Below are 15,490 nucleotides of genomic sequence, written 5' to 3'. Positions count from 1 at the left end.
TCAGTTTCAGTTTCTTTTATTTCACATGAAAAACAATACATTAACAAAACATAGCATATTGACAAAATGTATACTCATGAACAATAAAGATCCGCTTTTATGTGTAAAATAAAGAGCAGCGGGCCGAGAAACGACCCTTGTGGTACACCACATGATTTGCCTTTCCGCTTTTATAGGCCACAAATACAGCAATGCTTTCTGAAATGTGGTCGTACAAACTACATGTACAGTCAGGGAGATAAAATCTGATTCTGTGTTCTAATTTTGATTGGATTTTGTCGTTTGAAGAGAGTTTGGAGGGGGAATAAGCAGCACGGATTTCTAGATTTGATGAGTCATTCAATATTGGAGCACAACACTCGAGACTAGCCGGAAATCGACCGAATTCGGCTCATTTGACTGGTTGCCATGGTGACTTACCGTTCCTCAAATCTCGAGCCTCACAACCGCAGATAATCTCAGAATCAAGAACTTAATTAAGCAAGGACCAGAGGTACTATTGATATATCATTTCCGCTGTGTGGGCGAGTTTGGATAAAAATATAATTACCATGAACGTGGTATAACACCAATCATTTGTTTCTGTTTAATGCGAGGTTGATATTTTTCAGTAGCTGTGGTAGAATATAAAGATTTTGATTATAACATTTGTGAACTTCTTGTATATGCAATAAACAAACAATTCCCAAATAAATAATCCTTGATGAACCGTTAAAATGAGATTATTTAAGCAAACATAAAAGCACATAATTGAACAAAGACAAAGATGTAAATAATGACGAATTGCAAGTTGACACACTTATATTGCTGAAGATAAAGTAATTAGCATCGATGTATGTATTCCCCCATGTAGTATTCCAAACCCCCCTTTTGAAACACGGTCGTGTTTACAAATCCATCCTTTCAGGGTTATAAAATTGTGTATTACAACACAGATTTTATTAATTTATTTATCTATGTAATGTATTTATTTATTGATTTATGTATTTATCCATTATATCTTGCTTTCTCCCAATCAAATCAAATCAAATAATGATGAAGTTTCAACTCTATATTAACATACATACACATGATAGTTTGAAGTTAGCTTTGGTACAATGACCACCAAAATATATCCACAGATCTTTTACACAATCATGGAGACGTCCCACTCTGTGCATTTTAGAACAACCACTGTCTAAGTGATGGAATTGCTTCATGAAAACCTTTTGTTTGCCCCCTTGAGAAGAATACCTTAATAGACATGCGTATCAGAGAATGTACCATCGGTGAATAACTGAATAAATGAATAATGATTACACAGCCTTCATGAGCACGAATCCAGTATTCGTCTCCGTGGGTTTTACAGTTTGGTGTAAATGACCTTTATCTGCCCATGCATGCATGCGCAGATTGTAAATCAGCACCCAACTCGTGTCTTTAGGTCTCGTGTTTGTCAGGCAGCCCAACATAAGATTTAATCATTTTCTCAGATTATTAATAACCATCTTCAGCACAAAGATTGCAATTACGCAATCTAAAGAATCGGAACAGCTGCACTGTCCTTTTTATACAGACAAAGGCAAAAAAAAAAAACCAACAACAAAAACGACTCAAGAGAAAATAAAATATAATCCGGTTTCCGAACCTCTCCCTGATATGCGTCTAAATCACATTATTTTCCGCGTTATGTTTCCATGGAAACATTTACCATGGTGATGAGGATAAGGCAAAAGTAAAGGGCATCTACGTAAGAACAGACCTCTTATTTATTATTGGACACTTATAACCATCATTGGCAACCCGAGTCTTCTTAGATTTTTTTATAAATTATCCTTCAGGGATATTATTATTTTTATTTTTTCGTAATTGAATTCAGGAAGAGGGAGGGAAAGGGTGAGAGGGAGAGAGAGAGGGAGAGAGAGGAGAGAGAAAGAGAGAGAGAGAGAGAGAGAGGGGGGGGGAGAGAAGAGACAGAGGAGGTGCGTGGAATCTTTGGACCACACGCCACAAGGACGTTCGCTCAAACCATTTAAACGTAGAATTAAAGTCTCTATAGCTCTCAACAGACCTATGCATCCCTGCAATAGATTGAGACGGGGTATATCATCGGGTAGGGAAGGGAATTTGATATCATTTAATGTTTGTAATATTTTGTGCATGTTTATTCATATTTCGTGTTTTATGTTTTTATCTTTCTTTTTCAACTCTAAGAAAACAGTACCTTTATAGTTATTAATGGCTCTATATAGACCAATCCAGATGTACCATTTCTGAAATACTAATTTGTTCATGTATATGGTAATGCCGGCGAGCACTATTGCAAATTCATTTCGCGCACTACTTCTACTATTTCTACCACTACTAGCTCTATTCCTTATGTTGTGAGTTGTTTTTAATCCAGTTCTTAAAGTCAATTTCAATATAAGTCGTCCTAACCCCAACAAATAAGACCTTATATTTTCTTTATAATTCCATTTGATCCCGCATTGCGCGTTTGAATGAAAGATGTTTCCCGTATTATGCTATATTACTAACGAGATAGTGATAGTATCGACAAAAGATAAGCACTAAACATATGATTTTTCATTTTCCCTTCTCTTTTTTGTCTTACAGATGTGTCAGAATCACAGATACAGGGGTTGGATTCCTCGCCACCATGGGATGTTTGAGGGCGCTATACCTCCGATGGTGCTGTCAGGTTCAGGATTTTGGACTTCAGCATCTGTACGGCATGAAGAGTCTTTTGGTGCTCTCCGTTGCAGGTAAGGTTATGACAAAAGGATACTCTATCGACGTAGGATGTGAAATCAGGTTATGATCCAGGAGAGGGGGGGGGGGGGGCAGATCCAGGAGAGGGGGCACGTTCATGTTATAACATACCATGAACACATAAAAGCTATAAATGCTCACAACATTGTATTTACCCCTCCCCCTTCCCCAACGGAAAAAGATTTTATACCTTTGGCATTTCTGAGATTTTCAGACCGTTGCCTATTGAGTTCCTGTACGTCGGTGAACAGTATTCAACAACATTGGGGCAAGGGTTAGCGTTGTGGTAATTTTTTTTGGAAACATTCCTCTACACCAGCCTTACTGATTAAATAATGCCACATACTAAGGAACACAACGTTATTATAGGCCTATCACTAATAGGGCTAAGAAAATGCATGCAGATCCTTGATGACAGACAGATAATTCAAAGGCTTTAAAACATTTTCCTGACCTATTTCTATTCAAGTTTTTATAATTCATTTTCCATTTTTTTCTTTCTAGGTTGCCCTCTTCTCACTGCGTCGGGTCTATCAGGTCTTGCCCAGCTGAAACAAATGGAGGAGTTAGAAGTCACCAACTGCCCCGGAGCATCCCCGAAGCTGCTCCAGTATTTCTCTGCTAATCTGTCTGCTTGCATCCTCATCCATTGAGCCACTTTGTGTACGTCCCCAAAATGAAAAGAAGAAAAGCCCCTCTCATAGTAATCGGTCGACTTACTTTTGCCGGCTTAAATGGCTCAAGTCGTAGAGAACTCGGGAACAACTCTGCATAGCTCGCCACAAGTCGTGCTGACTCATTACAAGCTTTTGAACTCATTTACTAGTGTGTATATCTCAAGGAGGAAAAGATGAATAGCTCCTTCCATACCTTGCCAGAGTTGGTGCAGAGTTTTAAACCCCGAGCTAGCTCGGCAAATCGCAGAAAAATGTGAAACTCCATGCAGGTAACGCCCTCGAGCTAACAACTCGGGGATAGATCGTCATGTCTCGTGGTTTTTTCAAACACGTTACAAATACACATTCACGAAGTGACGGTAGTGAAAAAAAATTGCATTCACTTTGCGTTACGATTTTCCTCACTACCGTCACTTCGTGAAAACAAGGACGTAGTGTCTATTTCCGAGCTCGGGGTCGTTAGAGCTCGGAGAAGTTGGTAAACCGATCGGGATAGCTCGGCATACTTCGTAGCAACTCGTACTTACTCGTACACTTTATGCACGCATTAAATCAGACTCGAACTACCTAATAAATAAGACGCACCCCGCGTGCAACAGAGCTCGGAAAAGAGCGCCAACTAAATCTAAAAGTTAAAGTCGAAGTAAAGGTTACCTTCACACCTTATTCAATGTAAAAATACAATTTTTATTTTATCAGTACATTCCCACCAATATTCTCTCTCATAACTTTTTGCACGATCTAAGAAGTTGCTCATTAATTGAGGAGTAAACCCCCTTTTATTCACCACAAATCCTAAAACAATTAACATGGCACCGATCGGGTTAATATAGTTTATTCGTTTTTGCAATGTTTGAAAGTTGAAAAAGTAAAATGTCGTCAAGCTGCAGCATTTGTGTTTCTGTTGAGGTATTCCTTTCCCCGATTCGTTTGATTCATAGTATAAATAGTTTCAGAGTCGGCAGCCATTTCAAATTGAGATGGCCATCGGTAGACTAATATTGCAATGTTGTTTCAAATGCTTTCCCGTTTAGAAGCCGTATGCTCTAACCCCATGTAACAAGGGGTTCTTCTTTATAATATGGATGGGTCATGAGGGGGTCATGATAGTTCCCCTGCACCCTTTTACTCCCTCCCCTTTGAGAAGAAAAACAACAGAACAGAAATTTTCTTTTAACCTCCGGACCTGCTTGTGCGAAAGAGAAAAAAAAACGAAGTTATGGAATTATGTGATAATGATACCAAACAGTGGTGACGATAAGAAGCAATATTAACATGATGAAGGAGCGAAGAAGAGAATTATTGAAATTGTAAAAGTAAATGTTAGACGGGGAAAAAGAAAACGGGGGAGAAGAAAAGATGGGGAAGCTAGAAAAGACAAGAAGATTAAGAAGTTTCTGATGGTGAGGAGAAGAAGAAAGCATGATGAAAAAAAGGGGGAGAGGATGATGGAGGAAGCAAGGGAGGAAAGTGAATGGGAAGAGAAAGAAGAGGTAAAGATGAAAAATTGAGAAGAGATGATGAAGGTAATTACGAAACTCTGGAAAAATGGAAGAAAGAAGCACAATTGAAACCCGTTAAACGGTTTGGTTTAAATCTCGAGGGAAAAATTAGTCTTACATGAATAAAACATCTCTCGTAACCAGGCAACATAAGTGGCGAAAGAGCAAACGCAATATTGCATTTGATTTGTATGCTTTTCCTGTCAGTCAATATCAACCATGCATTGACGTTTCTGTCAAAGAATCAGACACATTTTATATTCATATAGTTATGAAGATTATCTCGTTTTTATTTTGTGAATAATATATAATGCTATTAAATTTTATTGAGAGAATTTCTTTTTCCATCAGATGTATATAATCATTATCATTGTCATTATGATTCTATGTTGCTTTATTTTCTGCTTTGTGTTTTCGTTATTATGCAAATCATTGATGTAGGTTGTTTCTTTGTTTGTCATTATTATATTCATCCAGTCGAGGAAGTGCTTAATGTTGTATGCGGAATTCAATTCACGGGAACGGGTGAACATGGTTAAAAAGAAGAAAAAAAAAAATCTTCCATTTGACATCGAGCTTTGTCTTCTCTGACTTCATGGCGTAATCGCCACTCTCATAGCTATATCAAAATCACTGACTGTATATTTATCAATTTTTTGTGCAATATAGATTTCTTGTTTTCTTGCTGGACAAGACTGTGTCTCCGTGGCTCTATTTTGTTTTCAAACTACTTAACGATATAATAAGACTTATTGATTCACGATACGTAGCAACAAATTGAGATTCATAAATTGGGTTATTACTTAGCGTGAATGCATACTCAACATTCTTCCTAATATGATAACTTGTATCGCGGTCGCGAAGACTTTCGGGAAATCAACCTTGAGCAATTTCAGTAGCCTTGCCCATCACCTATATTGGAATGTGCCAACATTACAATGAAGTATTACGTAATCCGAAATTGATTTCTTAGGGACATTAAAGTTGCCATTGAGTTGATTTTTCGAGAGTCTTTGCGATCGCATTGTGTGCAAATTTTAACTTCATGTGGGTGAGAGTGCAAGTTTCAACTTGGCATTTCTGCCTGCAAAGAAGGGAGAAATATAGTCGTATCGATTTATACAGGTAAAATGTGCAGATCTATTGAAAGAGGAAGAAGTATGTTGATGTCACAATTCGTTAACGCACATCTATGTTTAAATACTCGTATATCAATAAGTGAAACATCTTGCCGAGACTGCAATGATTAAGGCAAAAATTGTGTGCTACGTATTGATTAAAATAGATATTGCGTTGATTGAATCATGCCATTGACTCTGCTGCCGTTCAGTGGCAATCTGTATAAAACTGTAAACGATGTAGAGTACATTTTATATTTTATTAAGTAAATTCAAAGACAGTGCAATTGTAATGACACTTATCTCGCATTGCTCGAATTTATGTTTTTCGAGATGCATTTGTGATGACTTTAATGTGAACCGATATAGCCTAGATTTTGTACAAAACTACGATGTTAAATTCAGCCGTGGTAGGCCTATAGCCTTGCAAGTTGTGGGCATACATTATCATTCATCGTGTATTTCCAGCATTTTCCGCATTTCCCGGTAATTTTCAATATCATTCAAAACCACCGTCCCAACTTGTCTTTTAAGCACTGTAAAAATCAACACATTTGTCTCGTTATAGACGCATGGTGTAAATAAATAATCGTTAATTTGGTTACCTCACCAACACCACAATTGAATTCATATGATGTCATATATACATACATAGGAGGTGCTATATTTGACTCGAAATGTATTGATTGTGCCCTAAATCATTTGTGTTCACCAATTCGTGTATAAAAAAAACTATAAACGAAAAGATTGTCGGCAAAAAAAAATAGAACATGCATATTGTTGTCTTACTTGTATTTACACCAAAGTAGCGCGCTCACAAATACAGAGACATATTTTAAAATGTCTAATTGTAGCTCAACATTTCTTAATATCTTTGTGCAATCGTTAAGTAGAGCATCCTTGAGAGTATTTTAAAATCACGTGTAAACTCGTATGAATTCGGCTGTGAGGCTGTACATAATTAGTATTCACGTATTAAAAAAAAAAGGCTTTTAAAATATGAATCATCTCTGTGCTCGATGGATGATAAACCTAGAAACTATTTTAAATTTAATTCAGGACAAAAAAGGTGCGAAAGGTCATACGAAGATGTAAAATTCATTGTATAATATTTAGCTTTAGTCAGGTCCCGCAAAAGGTCATGACCCTTGCACACGAGGCGTCAGTTGGATTGCGTCATGAATGCGCTAATAAAATCAATCGCGCTAATGAATCATGGGAAGAAACTGAGCGCATCGACGCGGGGAATGCCTAAATCGATGCCTCTATTTTGTGCAACGGGCATTTACGACTTAGAGTAACTTTAAAAATTATATAAGTAAGTTAATCTTTGATGGTGCAATGAGATAACTAAGCTTTACGAAGAGGCTAAATTTATTTATTGGACATATTGCAATCGTGTTGAATTACTTGAATGACCCTGCTTAGTTTGGGGGTCATGTATAAAAAGAAAGAATTATTGACCACCGTGGACATGAGATGACAATTCACTTATACTTTGATTTTTATATGACTGGTTATTTTCCGTTGAAGTGTAATTTATTCAGAAATGTGTTATCTTTATTGTAATGCCTACAAAAAAAAACTTACAAAGCTTTAGACGATTGGTAGATGTCTTGTGTTTTATTTGTAAAATTGTGAAAGTATTCTTGAATTCTATATATTATGAAGATATCATGTCTACAGAAGTTATCCATTAAATTATGAGTATAATGTGACCAAAAGAAGAAGGAAATTAGTAGCTCGACTTTTATTTACTTTTTGTAGTGTATTTCAGTGGTATTTGGTGAATACTAAGATCGGACCTATAATTACGGCCGGAAAGAGGGAGAGACTGAGGGAGGCTGAGAGAGAGAGGGAGAGAGGGAGAGAGAGAGAGAGAGAGAGAGAGATGGTAACAGTGTTTGTGAGATGGGCGGGGACAGAGAGAAGGGGGAGAGAGAGAGAGAGAGAGAGAGAGATAATGCATGTGTGAGAGGGGTGACACGACATTTGCTCCTGCGACAATTGCTCCGGGCTTTATTTCGTCTAAGATGTAGGGTTAGGGTTAGGGTTTCAATAGGGTTTTATGTTAGGTTTAGGGTTAGGTTTAGGGTAGGGTATAGTGTTGAATCCAGGGTTGAAGTTAGCCATTCGATTAGTGTATGAAATTTACAGCGGAGCAATTGTCGCCGGAGCAAATGTCATGGAATCCCGAGAGGAAGATGAGGAGGGAGGGAGAGATGCTGGAGGAGAGAAGCCCACAGAAAGACATGGGGATGTGCAAAGAGAAAGAGGGATACAAAGTCAATGAAGTGGGAGAAAGGAAGGAGGGAGAAAGAGCATATGGAAACGTTTGCTTGTATTTGTCTCATAAAAGAATTTGAGCACGAACTGACTCCATCACGGTGTTGAGTGCTCAGGGGTCACAGGCCACTGGCTTCATTGGGCAGGTAGTTCCATTATGTGAATGGGTAAATTAACTATTACAAAATGAGGGGACACATTACATTGTACAATGGGGACACACATTGTTTTTATTGTGCAGAACATACTCTTTTATTAACTTACTTATTGCATAAAACTATAAAACCAAAATGCATTTTGTATTCTAACAATTGGAGTACAAAGAATAATAACAGGTGAATGAAATGCATAAACACCACAAACACCTGGGGAGGAAGCATTCATAAATTTGAATACATTATAGTTGATAAACGACTCCGATGAAACTATAAAACCAAAATGAAATTTGCGTTCTGGCAATTGGAGTACAAAGAATGATAGCAGGTGAATGAAATGCTTCAACAGCAACACAAACACCTGGGAAGCTAGGAAGCATCCATAAATTTGAATAATTTAGTTGATAAACGACTCCGCATGTGGACGTTTGTTGGAGCAGAAAGCAGTGGATTCTTAACAACCCGAACCCATTTAACAGAATGTCGGAACGTAAATTAAATTTGACGAGGTTGGAAAATGCATCTTTCTACCCTGCGACTTTAATGGTACGATCCAGTAAATCAAAACAGTAAAATGGCTTTTATTTAAAAATTACTCATTAAATAAAACCCAAAACTTCAGTGATGTCAGAAAAAATATGTTATATCTTACTAAAAATTAAAAAAAGATGTATAAACATTGTGAAAGTGTCGCATTTTACGATAAAAGACACCGATTAAGCAAAGACCACGTCATTAGTGCGCTTGCATCAGGGAATTTAAGGTCAAAAGGTCAATTTAGACGCTGATAAGTTGTTGGTCGAGCATTTTTGTTTCCTTTATTCCGACAAAATTATACAATCAATCAAAATAAGTTTGATACCAGAAGTAAGCTAACGATTAGTATTTTCATTAACCGCTTGCCCCAAAGTCTCTTGACCACAGTGAAACGAGTGAGAGCTTGCGAGAGCGGCCAAAGTGTGATTGAAACTCGCTATTTGCTCTTCTCCAACGCAAAAAGAGACGACATTGTGCTGGATAAATGTATTTTTTCCGACAAAAGTACAGAAAATTCGCATATGGTCTTTTTATATTATACTTTATGAAATGTTACCCGAGTGACTTCCGGGCGCCCCAATGCTGGAAAGAAACGCACATTTTAGAAAACTTCACTTTTTCATGGAAAATGCTTATTTGTTCTATGCACGCAAGTCAGATTGAGCGTATGATACAAAGTGTGACGATTGGAGAGAGACAGTGAAAGAGAGAGAAAGAAAGAAAGAGAGAAAGAATGTGAGATAAAGAGAGAGAGAGAGAGAGGGAGATAAAGGGAGAGAGAAAAAGGAGAATGCCCTTTTCCTTGATCTGATTCAGTTAGTCCCACTGCAGGACCTAGTTAGACCAGCACCCCCCCCCCCCCCCCCCCCCCCCCCCCCCCCCCCCCCCCCCCACTCAGTGTTATTTAGGGTACGCATATCTGTTCCCTCATTAAATGAAAACACCTTAAGTCCGGTGTGTATAAAAGTCAATACGTATACGGGCCGGATTTTTTGTGTACTACGAGCCGGACTTTGGTGCGTGAAAAGTACCCCTTTACCGGACATGTTGGGAACACGCATGATATCCCTCCGTTCACGGAGTGGGGGGGGGGGGGGGGGGGGGACCAGCCCAGGGACCAGCCCGGGGACCAGCACGTAGCCTACCGATCGAATTCAAAAGACTTTTTGAAGGGGCGCCTATTAAAGACAAATTTCCCGATAAGTCAGCCACACTGGACAGTTTAACCATTTTCAGCCTCTCCATGGTCACCAATGTAAATTAAAAGATTTTTTTTAGATTTGCTAAGAACCCTTTGAATGAGGATATGCCATTGAGACGCGTGTATTGAATATATAACAAGTGTTTCAAATAGTCGGTCTCATTGCTCTCTCTGAACTCTGCACTCCTCATGCTCATAATAATTTGCCAATTTAGGTTTGTCGCCCTCTGTCGATTTTAAGAGAGCATTCTTCGCCTGTCGCCATTTTATTCACCTTCCAGAAATTTTTACGCTGAACAAAGTCACAAAATTCAGCAAAATGGCAGGTAGAAGGGTCGGAAAGTCTGTTGTAGACTGGGCAGCATTCGTAGAAAGAGTTCCACCAAATCAGAAGAGTCAATTCAATAGCTTGAAGGGTAAATTCGACGCCTTGAATGTCAGGTAAATCTCTCTTATGAAACCTCGACCCAGTTAATTTTTCCTGTCCCACTAACTGGCTTTGGTGTTGGATCCTAGGAAGGTTTTTTTTTTCTTTCTTGCGCACATGATAGGGGCATCATTTATGGCCGGTATAGCCATGATTGTCTTCACATTTTATTACCTCATTTATATGATATTATAATGATATTTTTCAATTAATCATTGGTGTGTGTGTTCAGTGTTTATTAGAATAAATGTGATCAACATTTTAACAAACGCAAAAGCCAAAACTAAGACAAGAATGAAAAAAAAATTAAGTTGACTGTTTTCTTTTATGATTTATCTGTGATTTCTAATTCTTGAATGTCTTGTCTGAACAGTCTAACACTTATGTATGTATGCTTGCACTTGTGTGTATGGGTTTTTATGTTTGCACGGCATGGATCAAGGTTTTTTACTAACAAATTATAGCTGGGTAGCACACAAAAAGTGACAGATTCCATACTCGCGAGTCACAGCGACCACGTAATGCACATAATGAATACGTTTTAATTTAAAATGTAAATACCAGTGGCATTAGTTGTTATTAGGGCTGCAACATGTAGTTGAATGCTCGAGTACCCGCACTGTTGACAACTACTAGAGTACGATTTCTCGTACTCTATTATTTGGCCACAAAAAAAAAAAAAAAAAAAAATCCCGGTCACCTGGCACTGTCCAGGCCGACGCTTAACCGTGCCAGGGAGAGCGCCAGCCGCCAGCATGGTATCGTGGGTAAAAATGTTTCCAGCTCAATCACTCTCAACTCACCACTCAGAAACTGGGACCAAATGTCCGGATTTCTGTTTGGACTTGGAGGTAAAGTCATCTTTGGTTTTTAAAACACCGTTGTTTACTATTATTATTATTAAGTCGGCGCCTTCAACTGCAACTCGAAGTAAAATAGCGTGGGTTTTCGGAGACGGACCTGGGATATTTCTACCGTAGTATGTATGGTGGTGGCAAAAAACAAATTATAAAAAGAATTGCCACCACCACACTACTACGGTATAAATATCCCAGGTCCGTCTCCGAAAACTCACGCTATTTTACTTCGAGTTGCAGTTGAAGGCCCCAATTTTTGTACATGTATGTAAATTCCTACCTCAAATCCTCAGATACATGTAGTTTCAACATATTTCATATTGTTTCACCATGTAGATGTAGTATCTATACGTAGGAATTATTATCATTATTATTTTCTCCAGAATGAGTCAAATGCCAGAGCAAGCCGCCACCCCCAACTGGGCTGCTTACAAAAAGACAGTACCTGTTGCTGGACTGGTCGACAAATTTGAGAAAGAGGTAAACATTTTTCATTTTCTACCTTTTCACATGATATATTGTATTGTATTATTGTATGTTAGTATTTAGTTAAAATAAATTTGAAAGACAAAATAATATAAACAATGATAATAGTAATAATAATAATGACAATTTAAAATTTTAATTTGAGCAAACAAATACACTCAACTACCTATAAGAATGAAACATGAACAAAAGCAGAAACAAAAGCCAAAATAACATTAGTTTACATAAAAAACACAATATGTCAATGTATGATATTTGAAATGCCAGACAGACAGACATGTAAAGTGCCAATGCTGCTTGTCACACATGGACTTATCAATAATAATAATAGGTCCATTTATATAGCGCGGTCAGTATATGAATATACTCTACTGCGCTTAATACAAAGTATCATATTATTACCCTGGCTGTAGCTGAGCTGCCATAATAAGGCGCTAAAACATTCAAGGAATTTCTTCCTACCGGGTACTCATTTACATCACCTATATGATATGGCTGCAATGATAAAATGGTTGTCATCTAAGGATGAGGGTTGAACTCAAGTGCTTCAGGCCTCTAGAACTGTGTGATAATTTTCCTGTACATACTGTTGCCTTGATATTTAAAAAAATATGATAATTATTGCGTGAGTGCTTGCTAACACAAATGTAACATATCCTCTATCAGCCATTGACATGTTTGGAAATATCGCGTGTTTACATTTTCTGGAAAACTGATGTGATGTTATGATTGTTAAACAATTGCATGATATTTATATTTATCAGAATATCTTGTTTTTTTTCATAACTTGTACGCAGTAATGAGATGAATTCATTTACCAAACCTCATGTTGGTATATCTTTTTCCTTCTAGTTCAGTGCACTGAAGGTTCCATACCCAGCTGATACACAGTCTGATCACATCAACAAGCAGGAGAAAGAAATGGTAAGCCTACAGAAGAATATCAATAAAATCAAGTTTGTTTCATCTGTTTGCAGTCAAAAGGGAATAAACTTGTGTGCTCGAAGAGATAACACCCTCTGGGCTCTGAACAGAGGATTTGTGAGTTATGCTATGTGCAAATGCTAAGACATATAAGAAAGAAATTAGTGAAAAGACAATGCAGAATGTTGTAGATTTAATTACTTTCAATTGTGCTAGAAACATGTAGTTGCTTGACCTTGAATTTGCCATTTGACCTTCAGAAATGTTGTCCCTACAGAAATTTTAATGTAGCAGATATTTCGAAGTATAATCTTCTCATACTGTGAATGAAAGTGTGATTTTTAGGATTTATTTGACATATACAGCCCTTCCCTTCACCATCACCATCAAAATTAGAAGGTATATTCAGAAGATTATGCAGACATCACACACAATTTTAAAACTTGATCTGTTTCACGACATTAATGTAAATTTTCAATGACATTTATGATCTGTCATGTGCTGTTAATCTCTCTCTCTCTCTTTTCTCTCATTTTCGATGAGGACTTTGAAAATGTTGCTGCAGTTTAGGATTGAGCATTAAATGTTTTTGCTCGTTTTTATTTTCCAGGATGTGATGGCAGCAGACTTTGTCAAGGCTTCAAATGAGCGCATTGCAAAATACACACAAGAGGTAAGATTTAAACTGCATACCGCTCTTAACCCTCTCAAAATAGATTACAAAAACATTTCACATTTAATTTATCTCATCAAATTAGCTCTCAACTAACATTAAAAAAAGGGGACCAAGGGGGATCAACGGGTACCACTTAGGTAGTGTTGGCTATATATAGAGGCTTACAAGTAGTGCAGTCACTCTTTAAACTGTTAAAAATATGTAAGATAAGAATTAATGCCTTATGAAAATATTGTTCTTGCATAGCACTTTAGTCTTTTACATTTGTGTGGATTAGATTGTGTGGATTACAACCATGTAACATGTTATAGTTGCAACACACAATCTAATAAAACTTCATATCATTTATATTAAACTGCCTCATAATTCACGAATCATCTCCTTCATGAGAAGCTGATAGAAGTGTAGTTGAAATCAAGTTTCTGAAATCACCAATCTCTAATTTAGAAGTTGTTTGTTTGACGATGATTCTTAAATGACTTCATTATTTCACTGAAATTAAAATTAGAAAGATGCTTGTTACCAGGTCATGTTTTCATGTAGCCATCGCAAGTACAAGTTTGCTGACCTTCCATTGAAACACACATTAAAAATAGCAAAAAGGGCATTGCAGGGGATTGTTGACAAAGTTGTGTTTGTGTCGGTTTCATGGATGCGGTTCTTTGTCTGCAACTTGCTCATCGACAATTCTTTTCTGTTTGCCGTCTCCCCCCCCCCCCCCTCACAGTTCAACAAGCTTGAGAGCATGATACCCTTCGAGGAGCTGACGATCGAGGAGTTTGATGAGATGTTCACCGAGGGCAAGAAGATGAAGGAGAAGTACCCATGGTGGCCACACATCAACCTTGCAGAGTTATAACCTCAACATACCCTCAACCTAGACCAATGATATCTTAAAATGCTAAAGAGATTTATTCAAGCATGTATGCTTTGCCATTTCCTGAAAAAGCCCTCATTTATTTGTCAGAGAGGTCCAATAATTTTCGGAGTGAGCTCTTTGTGTCCCAAAGAAATGTCCAAACAAATTATTTTGGGATTTACATGTACATAACAAAGTGCTGTGGACGTGTACTTTAGTTCATACTACACTTTGTATTGCACATTTTAAAGAGCTTTCTAAAGGATGGTCTACTTTTGATAAATATGTATAATATATCATTTCGTCGATCTTTTACAATCTCACCCGCTTTGAAAAAGATCAGAGAGTAATATGATCAAGCTCTTTGTGCATATACCATGAGTGAATGACTGTATTCCTTTAACAATTTCTCATGCTTTAAACTCCATGGCCTCCTTTATTTTGGTCCAAAATGATTGAGAATATGATTCAAATTAAATCTCATTCTGTGTAATTTACTGTGGCTATCCCCAATATTTGTAGATGGTTACAGATGATGGTTTGCAGATTTGGAATGATAACATGGGGACAGAGTGAATGCTTGTTACATTGAGAATGTGTCTACATATTTTATTCAATATTGGAATAAAGCTGATATAACTTGAAAACGATATTGACCTGATTCATGCATTCATTTTTAATGTGTAGTGAAAGACAAATAAGATATGTATTTAGTCCTTCATCTTCTGTTTTCTCCTTTTTGTTTTCATTTTGATAGTGTCAGGGCACCATCCCGAAATAGTAAGAACGCGATAAAACACACTTCTGAAACTCTGGCCTGCTTATGCCTAGGTCATGCCGTGGATTTTAAAGACCGTACTGGACCCTTCTGATTTTTCATTTCTACGGCATGTGTGGTCACATATTCTGCGCCTTCATTCTCTATACATTTCCAGATGATGTTTAAAGACAAAATATCCAATGCAATCTACCAACATCATGCACTTTCAACAATTCTCACACTTTCATAAATTCTCACAAACATAAATCAACCA

General features: G+C 37.4%; 2 protein-coding genes across 2 annotated transcripts in view; both read left to right on the top strand.

The window, feature by feature from the left end:
• LOC574958 (F-box/LRR-repeat protein 16) overlaps nt 1-7,778 on the top strand; it is a 37,658-nt gene extending 29,880 nt beyond the window's left edge. Inside the window, exons 2-3 of the mRNA XM_775367.5 lie at nt 2,596-2,744; nt 3,256-7,778. Coding sequence (XP_780460.2) covers nt 2,596-2,744; nt 3,256-3,404 — 298 coding nt within the window. The 3' untranslated portion in view covers nt 3,405-7,778. The remainder of the gene's footprint in view (nt 1-2,595; nt 2,745-3,255) is intronic.
• A 2,677-nt stretch (nt 7,779-10,455) lies between these two features.
• Nucleotides 10,456-15,103, top strand: LOC591328 (ATP synthase subunit d, mitochondrial). Its single transcript, XM_790896.4, has 5 exons — nt 10,456-10,668; nt 11,895-11,991; nt 12,850-12,921; nt 13,532-13,594; nt 14,325-15,103. The coding sequence occupies exons 1-5, from the start codon at nt 10,547-10,549 to the stop codon at nt 14,454-14,456; spliced, it is 486 nt and encodes a 161-aa protein (XP_795989.4). The 5' UTR covers nt 10,456-10,546; the 3' UTR covers nt 14,457-15,103.
• The last annotated feature ends 387 nt before the right edge of the window (nt 15,104-15,490 follow it).

The sequence above is a fragment of the Strongylocentrotus purpuratus genome, unplaced genomic scaffold (assembly GCF_000002235.5).
Source record: "Strongylocentrotus purpuratus isolate Spur 01 unplaced genomic scaffold, Spur_5.0 spur5_scaffold_14, whole genome shotgun sequence".
Lineage (NCBI taxonomy): Eukaryota > Metazoa > Echinodermata > Echinoidea > Camarodonta > Strongylocentrotidae > Strongylocentrotus > Strongylocentrotus purpuratus.
Note: the sequence above shows the minus strand (reverse complement) of the source record. Positions and strands in the feature narration are given on the sequence as shown.

Excerpts from the sequence above, each read along its gene's own strand:
- LOC591328 (XM_790896.4), top strand. The coding sequence starts at position 10,547 with ATGGCAGGTAGAAGGGTCGGAAAGTCTGTTGTAGACTGGGCAGCATTC. Across the intron at positions 10,669-11,894 it reads TTCGACGCCTTGAATGTCAG|AATGAGTCAAATGCCAGAGC; the intron begins GTAAATCTCTCT and ends TATTTTCTCCAG. Across the intron at positions 12,922-13,531 it reads ACAAGCAGGAGAAAGAAATG|GATGTGATGGCAGCAGACTT; the intron begins GTAAGCCTACAG and ends TTTATTTTCCAG.